Genomic DNA, 15,256 nt, shown 5'->3' on the forward strand with positions numbered 1-15,256 from the left:
TGCATATGGAGCAAACTAGGGACTTGCTGTGATACTCTACCATCAAATTTGAAACATCATTTTATTTACATTTTTTTTCAAATTTTGCAGGCTATATAAATGATACGTTGGGAGGTTAGGAAGGGATGGAATAGAAAAAAATAAAATAAAATCCTGGTTTCTCCTGTTAAAAAATAAAGGCTTTTAAATAAGATTTTAGTATCATCGTAATTTAGTGTTTTTGTTTTATTCTAGTTTCAGCAAGTTTTTCTTTTAGTTTTACTCTCTTGATATTTTTAAACGTTTCATTTTTAGTTCTTGTCGTTTAAATACATTAAAAATGTCCTCATGTGCCCGTTAACAAAAAAATGATGTCAATTATATATCATGTCAATTGTCAGAGTTACTAAAATCAAAGAAAATTATAAGGATTAAAAATTAAAGCAAAAAACATGAGCTGAAAAAAGTTACAATCAAATGATTGCGGCTAGTATGTATAATTTTAATTTAAACTAAATATAAAATTAAAAAATTAAATGACAAGAACAATCACCCAATAATACAATTTATCACTAAATAATTTTTGTTGACCCAAACACTATATATTAACAAACACTTTTATTATAACTCATCACCCATGTCATCAATCAAAATTACATGAAAAAAAATAAAAATTATGCATTTTTTGAACATGTCAGGAATCTAAACTTAAATAGCGAAAGAACCGTGTTTTTTTATTAAAATAATCATAATTAAATTTATGAGAAAGTTTTTAAAGTAAAAAAACTCAACCTTGTTCGTAACTTAATCTAGTTTGACCGGTTTCAATGTAATCGTCATAACATGCAATAGCTCTCTCTACACACGATGAATTGGACAAAGCTTATGAACTTTAATTGTTTTTGCAATATACTTAAATCTAGACTTTTCTAATTTTCATTATAGGTAAGTGAAAATAATATTATTCATTATTCTTTTTGTTATTTAAGATTTTTATGTCATATTAATCAATTAAATAAAAAAGAGGAGAGATGAATTTTATCCGTATTGACGAATTAATTGATTTGTATTATTATATTATTATTAGTTTTAATAATGTAATTAGAATTGATTTGAGACGTATATAAGATCATAATAATAATGTAAGAGAGAGAGGGAAGCATGGCCACGTTGATGGTTAGAGTGCCACGAACGGTATATAGCGCGCAACAACGTTCCGTGAAGAATTGGGTTTCTCTTCCGAGAAATTTTGCAATGGCTACTTACTCTGCTGGTAATCTCATACAATAACCATCGCTGAATGCATTTTAAGCTATGGATTCATTTGGCTTTGTTTTCTTGAATTTGAAGGCAGGGAGAGGACTTTCAAAGAATCATTCGATTACAGTGCAGCCAAGCAGCGCTACGCCGATGGCATAATTCCTCACATTCTGCATCTGTACTGTATAACCTTTTCACTGCTTCCATCTCTTTCTCTTCTCTTCCCATCCATTCATTTTAATTCAACACGTCGTTTCATTTCAGGTATGGATCGTGCGCAACGTCTCGCGACTTTGAAATCTATGCTTCTAATGCTTCCTTCGAGGATCCGCTTATGTGTGCTCGCGGGTCTGCATTTTTTTATTCTTCTTTCTTTCGGTTTTCCCTCCAATACTCACTAAACGCTGGATTTTGATTCACGCGTACTGCAGGGTGAAACAGATCAAATCAGCGTTCTATTCTCTTCCCAAGGTTTTCTTTGCTTCCTTTTTTCTTCTCTTGCTTTGGATATTCTAAATACAGTCCTGATCTTCCCGGACCAATGATTGCCTCAAAATCTTTATATGTTACAGAACATCAGGTTAAATTTCTCAGTAAGTACTTATAGAAAAAGATAATAAGAACTCCGATCAATTAAAATCAACTCTTGCACTTTAGCTTTTATAGAAACTATGTCATTTAATTTTTCTGAATGATAGGATAGGAGGATAAGTTGATTTTCACTTATAAGCAAAAATTTAGTTCTCGTCATATTTGTCAAAAGATATACAAATTTCTGTTCAAGATATAACAGTTTCTGAATAGTTGGTTGTAATGAATGTACCATTTACCGGTAATAAATTAGAGTCCATTCTAGCTTTTATTTGATAATTCTTGCACTGACTGAAAGGACAATACAAAGAGTATCATGTATAAATTGTTATATAATGGAATACTTCCTGCTTGCAAGCTGTTCTAACCCTGTTATCTTTCTGTTGACATTGTGTCACCAAAATATGAGTAACAGTGATAAGCCTTGAGCTTCTAATGTTAGTGGATCATCAAGCATGTGATAGAAGTAATTTAACAGGAAGAAATGCCTTTCCTTTTTGTTCTTTAGAGTGGAAGAAGTTTTTTTATATTAGAAGCAAATTAGTTATCCTACAATGGCTTGTTTAATAGTAGTATTAGATAAAATTTATCTCGTTTCAGTCCTTTTCTTAATGTTGAGTTAATTTCCAAACTCTATTTGTCTGCATATATCTCAGTTTTTTAAGGAATCAAAGATTGTGGAATACAGTATCAAAGAAAATATGGTCTCACCAGGAAAAGGAGAGGTTAGTAAATCTGGTGACTCAATTTATATAGTATATGTAGCACTTCAATCTTTTGTTTTGTTTAAAAGTTCAAGTGCATGCTTGATCTCTTACTGGATGATCCAAAATGATGGATGTTGTGTACAGATATTAATTGACAATAAGCAATACTATAAATTCTTGGGGAGGAGTATAAACATGGTATCGCTAATCAAGTTGTATATCGAAGAGGGTAAAGTCGTTCGCCATGAGGACTGGTATGTATTAATCTACTGAACACTCTGTTTTCTGCTTTCCTTAAAAAAAATCAATTTGACATTTTAAGATTACTTAGGACTCCTTACTTTTAATTTAATAGTACTAGAAATATTTGCAACTTATCCTATATTGTCGAAGAGTAATATTTTTGCCACTGAAGAGAACACATGGAGTGAATGTTGAATAGAAGATTGTTTTGTAATTTATAGATAATCTTGCGCATCTATTCAATTAGCCATAACACAACATTCATATCATGCTACCACTATGTGCTCGTATATATACACTTGCATCTACAATTCTGCATGTGCATGAAGAGAGGGAGCATGTTTTTTCATACAAATTGATAAATGGTGGTTTCAAGTAACTGTAGAAGTTATTATAATTTAGTGCTCGTCCCAAAGATATAAACTAATAGTGGTCCCTGAAGAAGTAAACATTTTTATGTCAGGTTCTTCGATTTTTTTTTTTGGATTAAGGTTAGTAATACTATACTTTAATATGAACACGATGAGTTTATAGCTGAGTAAGTGAGTGCAGTTAAAATTTAGAAGAGAATTAGTTCCTTTGAAGTAGAAGGAATGGTTAAAAATATCTGATAGGGCTGAACACAGAAAAAAATTACAAAAGAATTTGAAGTAGATAAAAAAAATGGGCGCCTATAAATTCTTTACTTTTATAACCAGGGATTATACTGAAAACTGAAATTAGTTTGATTTAAAAATCAAATATTCATTTGAACATAATTTTTATTATTGGATTGGAATTATTTAATTTTGCAAGGATACTCATTTAACGAATCCTTACATAAAATTGTAAATTTTAAATAATAAATTGAAGGCAAGTGAGATAGAGTAAGAGTGTATTGATAGCAACCTCTAATGGTTATTATATATGCATAATTTTACTGTTTAATTTTATAATTATAAGGATGGAAAAGTAATTTAACCCTCCCTTATCCTTGTGAATCAAAGAAAATAAATTATTGTCTTTCCTTCACTCCATTAAAATCTATCTTTTCCTTAATTTTTCAATCAAACATGATGTTTAATTAAAATTTCTTCCTTCCTTCCCTTTCTTCTCTCCTCTATTAAAATCTCTTCCTTTCCGTCTCAATTTGTTTTGCATTGATTATTTTTATTACCGAAATATCTTTAATTATTTTATATTTTCAGTCAATAAACAACCATTGTTGTAAATTAATAAGATAATGTCTCTTTTATGATGGGAAAGATGGAAAAATATTTCTAAAATAACACACTAACTTTTTTATTTATTTTTAGCATATTATGTGAAATAATTATCTAAATAGCAGTTGTACCAGTTTGGAATTCGATTTTCTGAAAATCAAACTCTGAGTATTTTTTTTTCTTCTTTATTTAAAAATAAAAGGAAAATAATTTTAAAATTTTAGAAAATATTATCTTGAAAATAAATATTTAGAATTAAATTATTGAAAAATATGTATTATAAAAAATAAAAGTTAGAAAGGTAATCACATTAAGGAATAATATTTTTGAAAAGTAGATATATTAAAAAGTAATAATTTGGAAAACTAATTATATTAAGAAATAATTATTTAAAAATTATTTAGAAAAGTAATTAATTTAAGAAATAATTAATTGGAAAATAAAAAAATGTGAAAAATTAATTTTTTAGAAAATTAAATATTTAGAGAAGTGATTATTTAGTTTTGTATTGAATTAAAAAATGTAAAAGTTTAGCTATTTGTTTATACAGATTAAGTAAATGTAAATATAAAAATGTGAAAATAAAGTATTTTCAATTTCTTTATTTATACAATTTTAAAATTCATTTTTAACCCTAAAAATAATTAGTAAAATAATTATGATAATAAAAATAGGGATAAATAATAATATATTCTTTTAATTTTATTTTTTTCTATGAAAATTTTCAAACCAAAATTACGAAAACAATTTATTTCAAAATTTATAATTGTTAATTTTTTTAATTTACATCTCTTTGTAAATAATTCTTGTTTAAAATATATGTTTTGTAAATAATTATTTATTTCTTCAAATAATTATTTTATAAATTATTATATTATATATAATTATTTTTCTAAATAAATATTTTCTTAAAAATTATTTTCCTAACCAATTGTTTTTTAAATAATTACTTTTTAAAAACTTAAAATTATAAATTTCCTTTCCATGAAAAAACAACAAAAATTAAAATTGAGTTCAAAGTTCGATTCTGTGGAAACCAAATTCTGAATTGGTTTTCTAGCGAAATTATATCCAATTAATACGAGAAAAAACCGAATTCTGAACCCTTACATTAAACCGTGTTATTAGGATAATTGTTTGATATATTAGGTAGAAAAAAAAGTTTGCTATTTTGGAAGAACTTCAAAAAGATGATTAGCAACAAATCATTAAGATACGTTGAATGATCAGTGTTTTCTCTCCTCACATTAATTGTCGTGATCAATTGAAATTCAGTGTGTAACACTTTAGCCAGGGTACATTGGTTATTAGAACTTGCAAAGGAGGGGCAAATTTGCAAAAGGGCTTTGCTTGTTTTTCAGGAGTGCAAGATCTTTATGTACATCATTTGGTTCATTTTAACTCGTTGGCTTCACAAATGCACCCTAGTTTCCTGTGATGTAAATGATTTCAATAAACTATAAATTATGCATCATTTTGGGCCGTTGAAACTAAGTCAATATATTGTTTTTTCTATATACCTATGAAAAATAACTGAAGGCTCAGGTAAAATTTTCTTGTATGTTCCAAAAACAAAATGTAAATATTTCTTCAATGCTTAATAACTGCAGCTATGTGACTAAATTTTATGTTTCCATACCCAATAGGTGGGACAAAAAACCAATTAGGAATAGAGCAACGGCGAAGGTGTCATTTTTCGGTCGAATAGCAGAAGTGAGTCGCAGAGGGTCAATGCTGGCAACGCATCTGCTTATGAGGTTTGGGAAGGACCCAAGAACGTGAATAACAAAAATCCTTGCAAAATACTATAAACTTTATTATATGGGCCTGTATATGGTACTTCATGTTCGTACCTGATCTTATTTGTAAAGCATATTTGTATTATCATGTTTAGTTCTTGTGGCCCGTATTTGCAATATATTATTTTGCTGACAAAAAATGTTTATTTCTTGTGCTTATGATGAATACTAGAATATATTTTGATGAAACATACTGCTTGCGTTTGTTTTAGGGGTAAAATATACTTAACGTTTAAGATTACACATTTTGTTGAAATTTATTATATTTATACATGCTAGAACTGAATTCTATAAATTATATGTTGCGTGGTACATTTAGCACGATGAGAAATAAGAAATACATATGATGAAATTGTTAGATACTGTGTTATTTGCATTGTTAGTTGAAGGGCAAAATAAGGAAGAAGGAGGTGAAAAAAAAGTTTGTAAGCAGCGTTTGTTGTAATGTTTTAACTTTTGTGAAAGCCATTCTCGTTAACTTGAATGGCAACCTCCCTTTTTGACTGGTCATATTAGCCTTTAGAACAAAGGTGATTCCTACACAACATTCCTCCCACTAATGGCCTTATGGATCCATCTTTGTGTTGTCCCCAGCTAGTTGAAGGATCCAAGGTCAGTGCAGAGATGATGCTATGAATGTGTCTGAGAGAAATGTCCACAATTATACACTGATTATTGGGAGTTCTAGATCCGAGAAATCCCTTACTTTCATGCAAAAATTCACTTGTAATAATAGAAAGAAGAGAGAACTAAAAAGAGGGTGGCCTTCTAAGGATAAAGGGAACACAGCCATTCAAACTTTATTGTTTTCTCTCTTTCTTTCCTAAAGACTGCAAAAGCTCAAGCTGTGGAAACTTTGTCTCCATGCCACTATCTCCCTTGCCTCAATAGTATAAAAAGTTTTCAATTTATATCCTACTAACACACAATCCTCACTTTACCACGCAACCCAAACACTTTTATTCTAACAAAAAATTGTTTACTATTTTAAACTTTCTCATAATATTCGATTCATATATTTTAAAAACAGAGAATTCAATAAACGATGTTTGCTATATGTTCAATATTTTATATATGAATGAGACACTCACTGATTCTCTTCTTTTCTTTAATGAATCCCTCTACTGAATGTCAATTATTTGAAGTCTTTAGAATAACATTATCATTTTATTTAACTTTCTTTATTTTATATCGTCATAAACTTGCAACCTATGATCATTGCACAACGCATCCCAACGGCCAAAAGGTTCTTTAATACCAAGATATTACACCAGTCGTTTTGGATACTTTAAATCTTACAAATATGATCTATAAATCATTACAAAGGAAGAAAAAGTAAAGATAAAGAGAATTTGAAAAGCATGACCCCACTAATTGTATTCTTTTTAGGGGTCATTAATGCTTTAAAGCATTCAAAATGTTGATACTTTTCAAAGGCAGTGCAACTTTTGTTCTTTGCTTTGAATATTGCAGTTCTTTGTCACCCCAAACGACCCATAGTACCCCAAACTTTTTATTAGAAGTCGTCAGTACCGTTTTAAAATAAATATTATAAAAATTAATAAATTTGTATTATAAAATAAAATTAATTTATGATATATATTATAATTTATAAATATAAGTTGATTTTGTGAAGTTGAATAAGATTTAAAATTTATTTTTCAATATTAGTATGAGAGTTATCTAAAATATTTTATAATAAAAGTTTTTTAAGTTTATTGAGCTGTAATCGAGAATGTTTGTTTGATTATAAATAATAAAAAATTTAAATTAATTTTATAAAATTGAATTAAATTTAAAAATTTATCTTTGAAAATAATTTATTATAAAAAATTATAGTTTAACCACGTTATAATTTCTTTTACACTATTAGGAGATAACCTATTTTCTCTTGAAAACATTAATATCTTTGATAAAATATTTTTTTTTTCAGAAACATGATAGGAGATGTTTGGAAAACAAACTCCTAAACAAAAGAAAATAAAGCCAATGCTGTTTAACATAAGTGATTGAGGATTTTATTTAAACTCTTGTCTTTTTCTTAGGTGTGGGGTTTGAATATCTAAACACTTTCACTTAACTATGTATTCAAATCTTTGGACATCATTTTTCCTACTTAGACAATCCTTTTTTAAGAATATGCTCCAATATTTAAGTACTAGTTAAATAGCTGCAACAAATTAGGCTTTCACACTAATTATCTAGATGATTTTTCATTACAAAAGTTTCAACATGCTACTTCACACCTACGAGTCATTTTGTTCTATCAATTTATAATTCAGCAAAAGAAAATAAAAATTGATGAGTCAAAATATGGTTGATACATTTTGAATTAATTTGACTCCTTCTTCCCTTCATTTTTTTTTTCATCTTCTAATAAAATAAAAATATTGTAAAATATTTTAATTTCTGATTCAATTTTATAAAATAATTCACTTATATATTATGAAATTTAGGATCTTCAACACTCTTTACGTTAAGACTGTCAACTTATACATGAGACTATATATTTATGAGTGACCAGATAGCAATTCAATGACGTGATAAGTCCAACAAACTTTTAGTATAATAAATTTTAAATAATTTTAATATTATATTATAAAATAAAATTTAAGTGAAACTCAATTTTATAAAATCGACTCCATAAGTATGCATATAGTCACGTGAGATCTTCAACAACTAATCACACTGGATCAGTCAATGATTAAGATTTAACTGATTAATTAATTATAAACACAACCAAGTGACATTCTATTCGTTTTGCATTACAAAAATTGGTGAGTTGAAGCACGTTCTTGATTATTTATATAATATTATATGAAATGGCAGCAGTAGCAACAGCAGCTGCCTATTATGGACTGTTTTGTTCATAAAATAAGAGCATACACATTCTGAATTTCTCTTGCTTGATCCTATAAAGATTTACTCTACAAAAGTCTCTTTCTCCTGTCGGATTGTGTATAATTCATGGGGATTGGTTCAATGGTCTGTCCCTCTTCAACAAAGCAACCTAATTAATATATTTTTGATGGAAGAACACATTAATGTCACAAGTAGAAAATCTGGAAAGATTTTATTACACAATATCAATGTAGATATGGACAGATGAAGAAGTATGAACATGGGTTTTTGCTATTAAAAAACAGTAATAAGAACTTGTGTTATATCACATCCCATCTTCCTCTAATGGGTACGGTGCTCAAGAACTTGGTGATACACTATGGTTTTCTCACTTTACTTTTGCATAAAGTAATTCATACTCAGATAGTGGATAACATGCCTATCAATATTGAAAATGGTAATAAAAAAATATTTATAGTTCATATAATTCTCATTCTGTTCAAATTTTAATTAATATTTTTTAAAAGTTTGCAAGTACAAATCCCTATGCATGTATATAATTTTGAGGGTAATGTTTGTTTTCTTCTTCTTGAATTTCACAAAATCAATACTCTAATACCTTTGGCAGACTATTCCTCTTGCCAACCTCGTACACAAGAGAACAATGAAAAATGGAGTGTGTTTGTTTGTGCACCAGCATATATATTTATAAAATGTATCGTGTAAGATAATTATTTTTATACAAGAGTTTTTGTATAGATAGTTAAATTAAAAATAATGTATAGATCAATTTCCTTTAAAAATAAGTCTTTCATATACATAATGTGTCTTTATGAGCAATGTTATTCTAGATTAGATTTATGGTCCAATTTTTACAATAGTTTTTTTTTAAAAAATATTTTCAACCTTAAAATATAAGTGTTGAACCGAACATATGAACTATTTAATATATGTGAGTGTATAAAATAAATAACATTTGTACTACTAGTAGGTTGAATACTGATTACTCAGCATCCCAACATCTCTCACACTATATTTCGTAAAATGATTAGCAACATCATTTAACAATTATTACATGATAACTATACATAAACCACTATCAAGAAGCAATTGGCTTCTACTAAACCTGGTTTGACGATTCTTACACTTCCATACACCGGAAAGTCCAATCCTGTTGTTACAAATGTGAATCCCCTAAAGTCAAAGGTAAGGAGTATCATATCATAAAAGTCTTTCACACACACCCTAAACTAACTTGAGTGTCAAAATGTCATTGTAGGTACCCATGCCAAGAGAGTCGATAAGACTCGAGACCGATGACCAACAACCGAGAAGATTAAAGACTGAAAAATTTAAATTGTGATAGTAAGAAAGTTTCATCATGCAAAATCAATATTCTTTTATATTATGTTTATGGTTTCTATCACTACAAGAAAATCAATAGAAACTAATTTTAAAAACCAAAATAATTAGTTACTATTTGATCAAATTAGAAACCATTTTATAAACCAAATAAATTATTGGTATCTAATTAGCTGTTTTAACTACTAATCATTTAGATTCTAAATTTGATAGCAAAAATCTTGGTAGCAAAAATCTTGGTAGCAAAAATCTTGGTAGCTAATTAGATACTAATTTAAAAACTATTTAAAAATAATATAAACTAATTTAAAAACAAAAAAAAAAATTAGTCTCTAAAATGGTCTCTAATTTAGTCAATAAAGCAACTGATTATTTTTTTTTTCTAAAATTGGTTTTTATTCAACGAATTTTTTGTAGTAGTGTTAAATACAAATTTAGAAACTATTTTATAAATTTTTATTAATAATAGAAACTATTTTAAATATGAATAAATTTTTAGTCTCTTATATTGACTAATTATTTTTTATTTCTAAATTTAGTTTCCAAAGTCAAATATTTTCTTAACAAACCGTATATAAAATATAATAGAAGAAGGATAAGTGTTATAAGGCATAGAAGTCTTAGCATAGTGAGTTTGTGAAAGTTACGAGGATAGTTTCCACTATATGCTAATTTGTAAAGAAAAGTGACACAATCTTTTGGAAAAAGAGCCGTAGGTTTCTTGTAAGTAAGGGAAGGCACATATTAATTTAGGGAAAATGTTTTTGCTAAAGAAAGGTCAATTTTATTTTTGTGTCGTTCTTTGCATCTTTTTGTGCATTAAGGATCAAATTATACCTATCTTTAAAAGCCTTTCACACTTTGCTACCAATATTTACTTTGGGTCACTTCAGTTTGGTTTTGTAACTTTTCTTTTCCTACTTTCTTTGAAAGGAAAAGAAACAAGAAAAAAAAAGAATTGTTTTATTTTTATGCTTACGTAGTTGTACTTAAAGGGTAGGGTTTAATGTTGAAAAATAGAGTTAAAAAAAGAAGGGTTAAGTTTTATTCTGCCAGATCAGCATGGCAAGCTAGCAACTTACTGGCACAAGATTTATTTTAACATATATCTAAGCAAAACAATAGCTGAAAATATTAGGTTTAATTACACTTTCACTTCTTAACTATACTTTTATAATTTTTCCATCTAAGTTTTTTTTATACCTTTTACTATCAAAGTTTGAAATTTTCATAATTTTATCGATTATTAAATTTATACCAAATCGATGTCATGTTATGGAAAAATAATTAATTAAAACAGGTATCATTTTACAAAAATTCATATGAGAACCTTGATTCTTGATTAGTATTTTTAGGAGGGAAAAGTTGGATGAGTATATATAAAAAGTTTTAGAGATGGAATAATCGAATATTGTGAGGTAGAAAAAGCAATGTCAACTTTAAACAAGTGTCATATTTTGTCACATATATATGGATGCAATTGGTATTTGATAGTTAAAATTTGTTCCCTCCATTTATGAGTTTTAGTGTGAGAATTCAAAAGGAAGGAATCATGGGAATGTTTATGTACTCATTAATTCCATCTATGGCATAATTCTACTAACTTCATTCCTTTTCAAACTTTTCACAACTTGTTTTTTCTTTGCACAATGCTTACGCTACCAAATATTCTTTCTTTTAAATTAAGAGTCTTAATTCCTTGAAAACACACTTTAGTTTTATTTGCAAAATATAATAAGTAGTATATGAAAATGGAGAGCCTTTGCAATGTGCGAATATTCAAAGTTTTGATTATATATATTTAAGAAAGCATGTTCATACTTAGATTATATATATATATATATATATATATGTTGCTGTGACTAGACCACTTTTATGGTAAAGAGAATATGAGAAAGACGGTCTCAATCATTCAAATGTCATTAAACATTAAATAATTATATGTATTTAGTTAGGCTTCCACATAGCTAATTTATGTCAGATAAAAAGGCAATCAATAAAAAAATTATACTGATATTTTTTTTAATTAAATTTAACTTGTTAACGTCAGACATAAGGTTGTTTCATGTAAATGGTTTTTAAATTTCTATTTGAATCTTTTTCTCCTGATTTTTCTCTCTCGCAAATGGTGATTTCTATTACGATTTTGGTTTTCTTTGGTAATAATTTTAACCAATTTGTGAAGGTTTTATCAGTGACTCAAACAATGATTTTGTTGGTTCCTTTTGATGGGTTTTGTGTATAATTTCTATTCAATTAGATTGAGTTTCAATTTTTCACTAAGAATAGTGGTCTAAATTATAAGAAAATGGTAAGAAAAAAATATTTCTTATTCTCTTGTATTTATAGTACTCAATGTATAGCAAATATATACAAGTGTATGTAAACTTTCTCTCTCTAAATTACAACCTAATTAGGTAGGGATCTACTAATCATGAGATTATATAATTATTAAATTAATAATTACATATAATTGTGTACAATATCATACAATAATTGCATACAATAATTGTGTATAATTTGATAATTATTATTTACTTATCATGAACACTCAACTTGTGTCGCAGCGTAAAAAACTGTTCCTTGTCCAGTACCTTCATAAAAATATCTGCGAGCTGATACTGTGTCGGTACATATGAAAGACTGATTATCTCGGCTTGTAATTTTTCTCGTACAATGTGATAATCTATATCAATGTGTTTTGTGTGCATTCATGAAATATTGGGTTTGCTGCTATATGTAATGTTGCTTGATTGTCACAAAAAAGTTGAGCTGGCAAGTTACATGACACCTTTAAATCTTGCAACAGATATCGCAACCAAGCTATCTCCAAACAAGTATTGGCCATCGTGCGGTATTCTGCTTTCGCAGATGATGTTGATACGTTTGTCTGTTTTTTTTTATTTCCATGAGATAATAGAGGAACCAAGAAAAATACAATACACCTAGATACTGATCTCCGAGTTGTCTGACAACCTCCCCCAGTTTGAGTCGCAATAAGTTGTCAATGTCAAATTGTTCTCAGATGGCAATAATAATCCTTGTCCCGGTGATCCTTTGATGTACTTTAGGACTCGAATTGCAACATCCCAATGAGGTTTCCGTGGAGCTGTATATATTGACTTAGGGTCCGAACCGAAAATACTATGTCAGGCTAAGTAACCGTGAGGTATATGAGTCGTCCCACAAGTCGCCTGTATTTGACTGGATCCTTTAACAACTCTTCACCGTTTGATGTGAGTTTTAAGTTTTGCTCCATTGGAAATTTGTCTGGACGAGCACCTGTGAGTCCCGTATCCTGCAAAATATCAAATGCATATTTTCTTTGGAACGGGAAAATTCAATGCTTAGAAAATATTTTAAGTCTCCAAGATCTTTAATGCGAAATTGTTGTAATAGACAGTCTTTAAGACGCTGAATTTCTATCAAATCATTTCCTGTCAAAAGAATATCATCAAAATAAATCAAAAGGGCAATAAATGATGAGTTATTCTATCTTGTGAATAGAGAGTAGTCTGTCTTGGACGGTTGAAATCCTGCAGATTTAATCACATGAGAAAATGTTGAAAACCATGTTTGGGATGCCTGTTTGAGACCATAAAGGGATTTGTTGAGTCGACATACAATGTTCTCCCCCTGTCGATGATGCCCGGGTGGCAAATTCATGTAAATAATTTCATGCAATGTGCCATGTAAGAAGGCATTTTACACATCTAGCTGGTGAGTAAACCAATTTCTAGTTGCTGCAATGGTGAGGAGACACCTCAAAGTTATTAATTTTGCTGTTGGTGAAAAGGTTTCAGAATAACGAACACCTTCAATCTAAGTGTACCCCTTTGCGACAAGGGGCGCCTTATATCTGTCGACGTTGTCATCTGAGTTGTACTTTATTTTATAGACCCATTTACATCTGATGGGTTTCTGCCCAGCGGGTAACGATGTCAAGGTCCACGTTTGATTTAGCTGCAAGGCGGAAAGCTCTTCGTCCATTGCTTTTTACCAATTTGGATCAAGGATAACTTGAGCATAAGTGTGAGGTTTGTTCCCGTATGCCAATACAGTCCCACATCGCTCAGGAATCGAGGTCAAGGGCAGTTTATATACTCCCTCCTCTCTTCACCCTTCGAGGCGCCTTTTAAGGACAAAACCGTGACGGAGCACCGACCTCCAAAGCGGACAATACCTCAGATGCGGTGATTGACCCTAGCGATGCTGCACAACGACTTGAGGTCGGAACAATGGCGCCCACCGTGGGGCTGAAGAGGCTCCTTCGCCCCTCAACTAGGGGGATCCACTCCCCTTAGACCTCGACTGGGGGGCTTGTTCCCGTATGCCAATACAGTCCCACATCGCTCAGGAATCGAGGCCAAGGGCAGTTTATATACTCCATCCTCCCTTCACCCTTCGAGGCGCCTTTTAAGGACAAAACCGTGACGGAGCACCGCCCTCCAAAGCTGACAATACCTCGAATGTGGTGATTGACCCTAGCGATGCTGCCCAACGACTTGAGGTCGGAACAATGGCGCCCACCGTAGGGCCGAAGAGGCTCCTTCGCCCCTCAACTAGGGGGATCCACTCCCCTTAGACCTCGACTGGGGGGCTTGTTCCCGTATGCCAATACAGTCCCACATCGCTCAAGAATCGAGGTCAAGGGCAGTTTATATACTCCCTCCTCTCTTCACCCTTCGAGGCGCCTTTTAAGGACAAAACCGTGACGGAGCACCGACCTCCAAAGCGGACAATACCTCAGATGCGGTGATTGACCTTAGCGATGCTGCACAACGACTTGAGGTCGGAACAATGGCACCCACCGTGGGGCTGAAGAGGCTCCTTCGCCCCTCAACTAGGGGGATCCACTCCCCTTAGACCTCGACTGGGTTTATATACTCCATCCTCCCTTCACCCTTCGAGGCGCCTTTTAAGGACAAAACCGTGACGGAGCACCGCCCTCCAAAGCGGACAATACCTCGAATGTGGTGATTGACCCTAGCGATGCTGCCCAACGACTTGAGGTCGGAACAAGGTTCTTTGGTGGCTGTGATGTTAGCAAGATATGCACTATGTGTAAAGAAAATCATGAATTAGAAAGAAAATGATGCATATGATACCTGATTCCGTTCTACTGGTCTTGGGCAGTGGTCGAATGATTGGCCTGGGATCCCGTTACATAGTCTTGAAGCCAGGAAGGTGGGGTTGATGTACGACTTGATCGTCGAACATGAAGGTTGGCTGGAGAAGGTTCGGTAATGGGTGCAAGACTTCCTGGTGGGAG

General features: G+C 30.7%; 1 protein-coding gene across 2 annotated transcripts; it reads left to right on the forward strand.

Annotated features, from left to right (window-relative positions):
• Positions 1-1,108: 1,108 nt before the first annotated feature.
• On the forward strand, positions 1,109-5,970 carry LOC137828543 (Nuclear transport factor 2 (NTF2) family protein). Of its 2 annotated transcripts, none has more exons than XM_068635163.2 (7): positions 1,109-1,252; positions 1,330-1,417; positions 1,504-1,587; positions 1,671-1,710; positions 2,487-2,555; positions 2,682-2,791; positions 5,629-5,970. In XM_068635163.2, the coding sequence occupies exons 1-7, from the start codon at positions 1,141-1,143 to the stop codon at positions 5,762-5,764; spliced, it is 639 nt and encodes a 212-aa protein (XP_068491264.1). In that variant the 5' UTR covers positions 1,109-1,140; the 3' UTR covers positions 5,765-5,970. The 2 variants fall into 2 exon arrangements, with proteins under 2 accessions (XP_068491264.1, XP_090161049.1); XM_090304923.1 differs by having other exon boundaries at positions 1,130-1,252; positions 1,330-1,422.
• The last annotated feature ends 9,286 nt before the right edge of the window (positions 5,971-15,256 follow it).

Source organism: Phaseolus vulgaris, chromosome 7, assembly GCF_051622355.1.
Source record: "Phaseolus vulgaris cultivar YP4 chromosome 7, ASM5162235v1, whole genome shotgun sequence".
NCBI lineage: Eukaryota > Viridiplantae > Streptophyta > Magnoliopsida > Fabales > Fabaceae > Phaseolus > Phaseolus vulgaris.

Excerpts from the sequence above, each read along its gene's own strand:
- LOC137828543 (XM_068635163.2), top strand. The coding sequence starts at position 1,141 with ATGGCCACGTTGATGGTTAGAGTGCCACGAACGGTATATAGCGCGCAA. Across the intron at positions 1,588-1,670 it reads CCGCTTATGTGTGCTCGCGG|GGTGAAACAGATCAAATCAG; the intron begins GTCTGCATTTTT and ends CGCGTACTGCAG. Across the intron at positions 2,556-2,681 it reads TCTCACCAGGAAAAGGAGAG|ATATTAATTGACAATAAGCA; the intron begins GTTAGTAAATCT and ends TGTTGTGTACAG.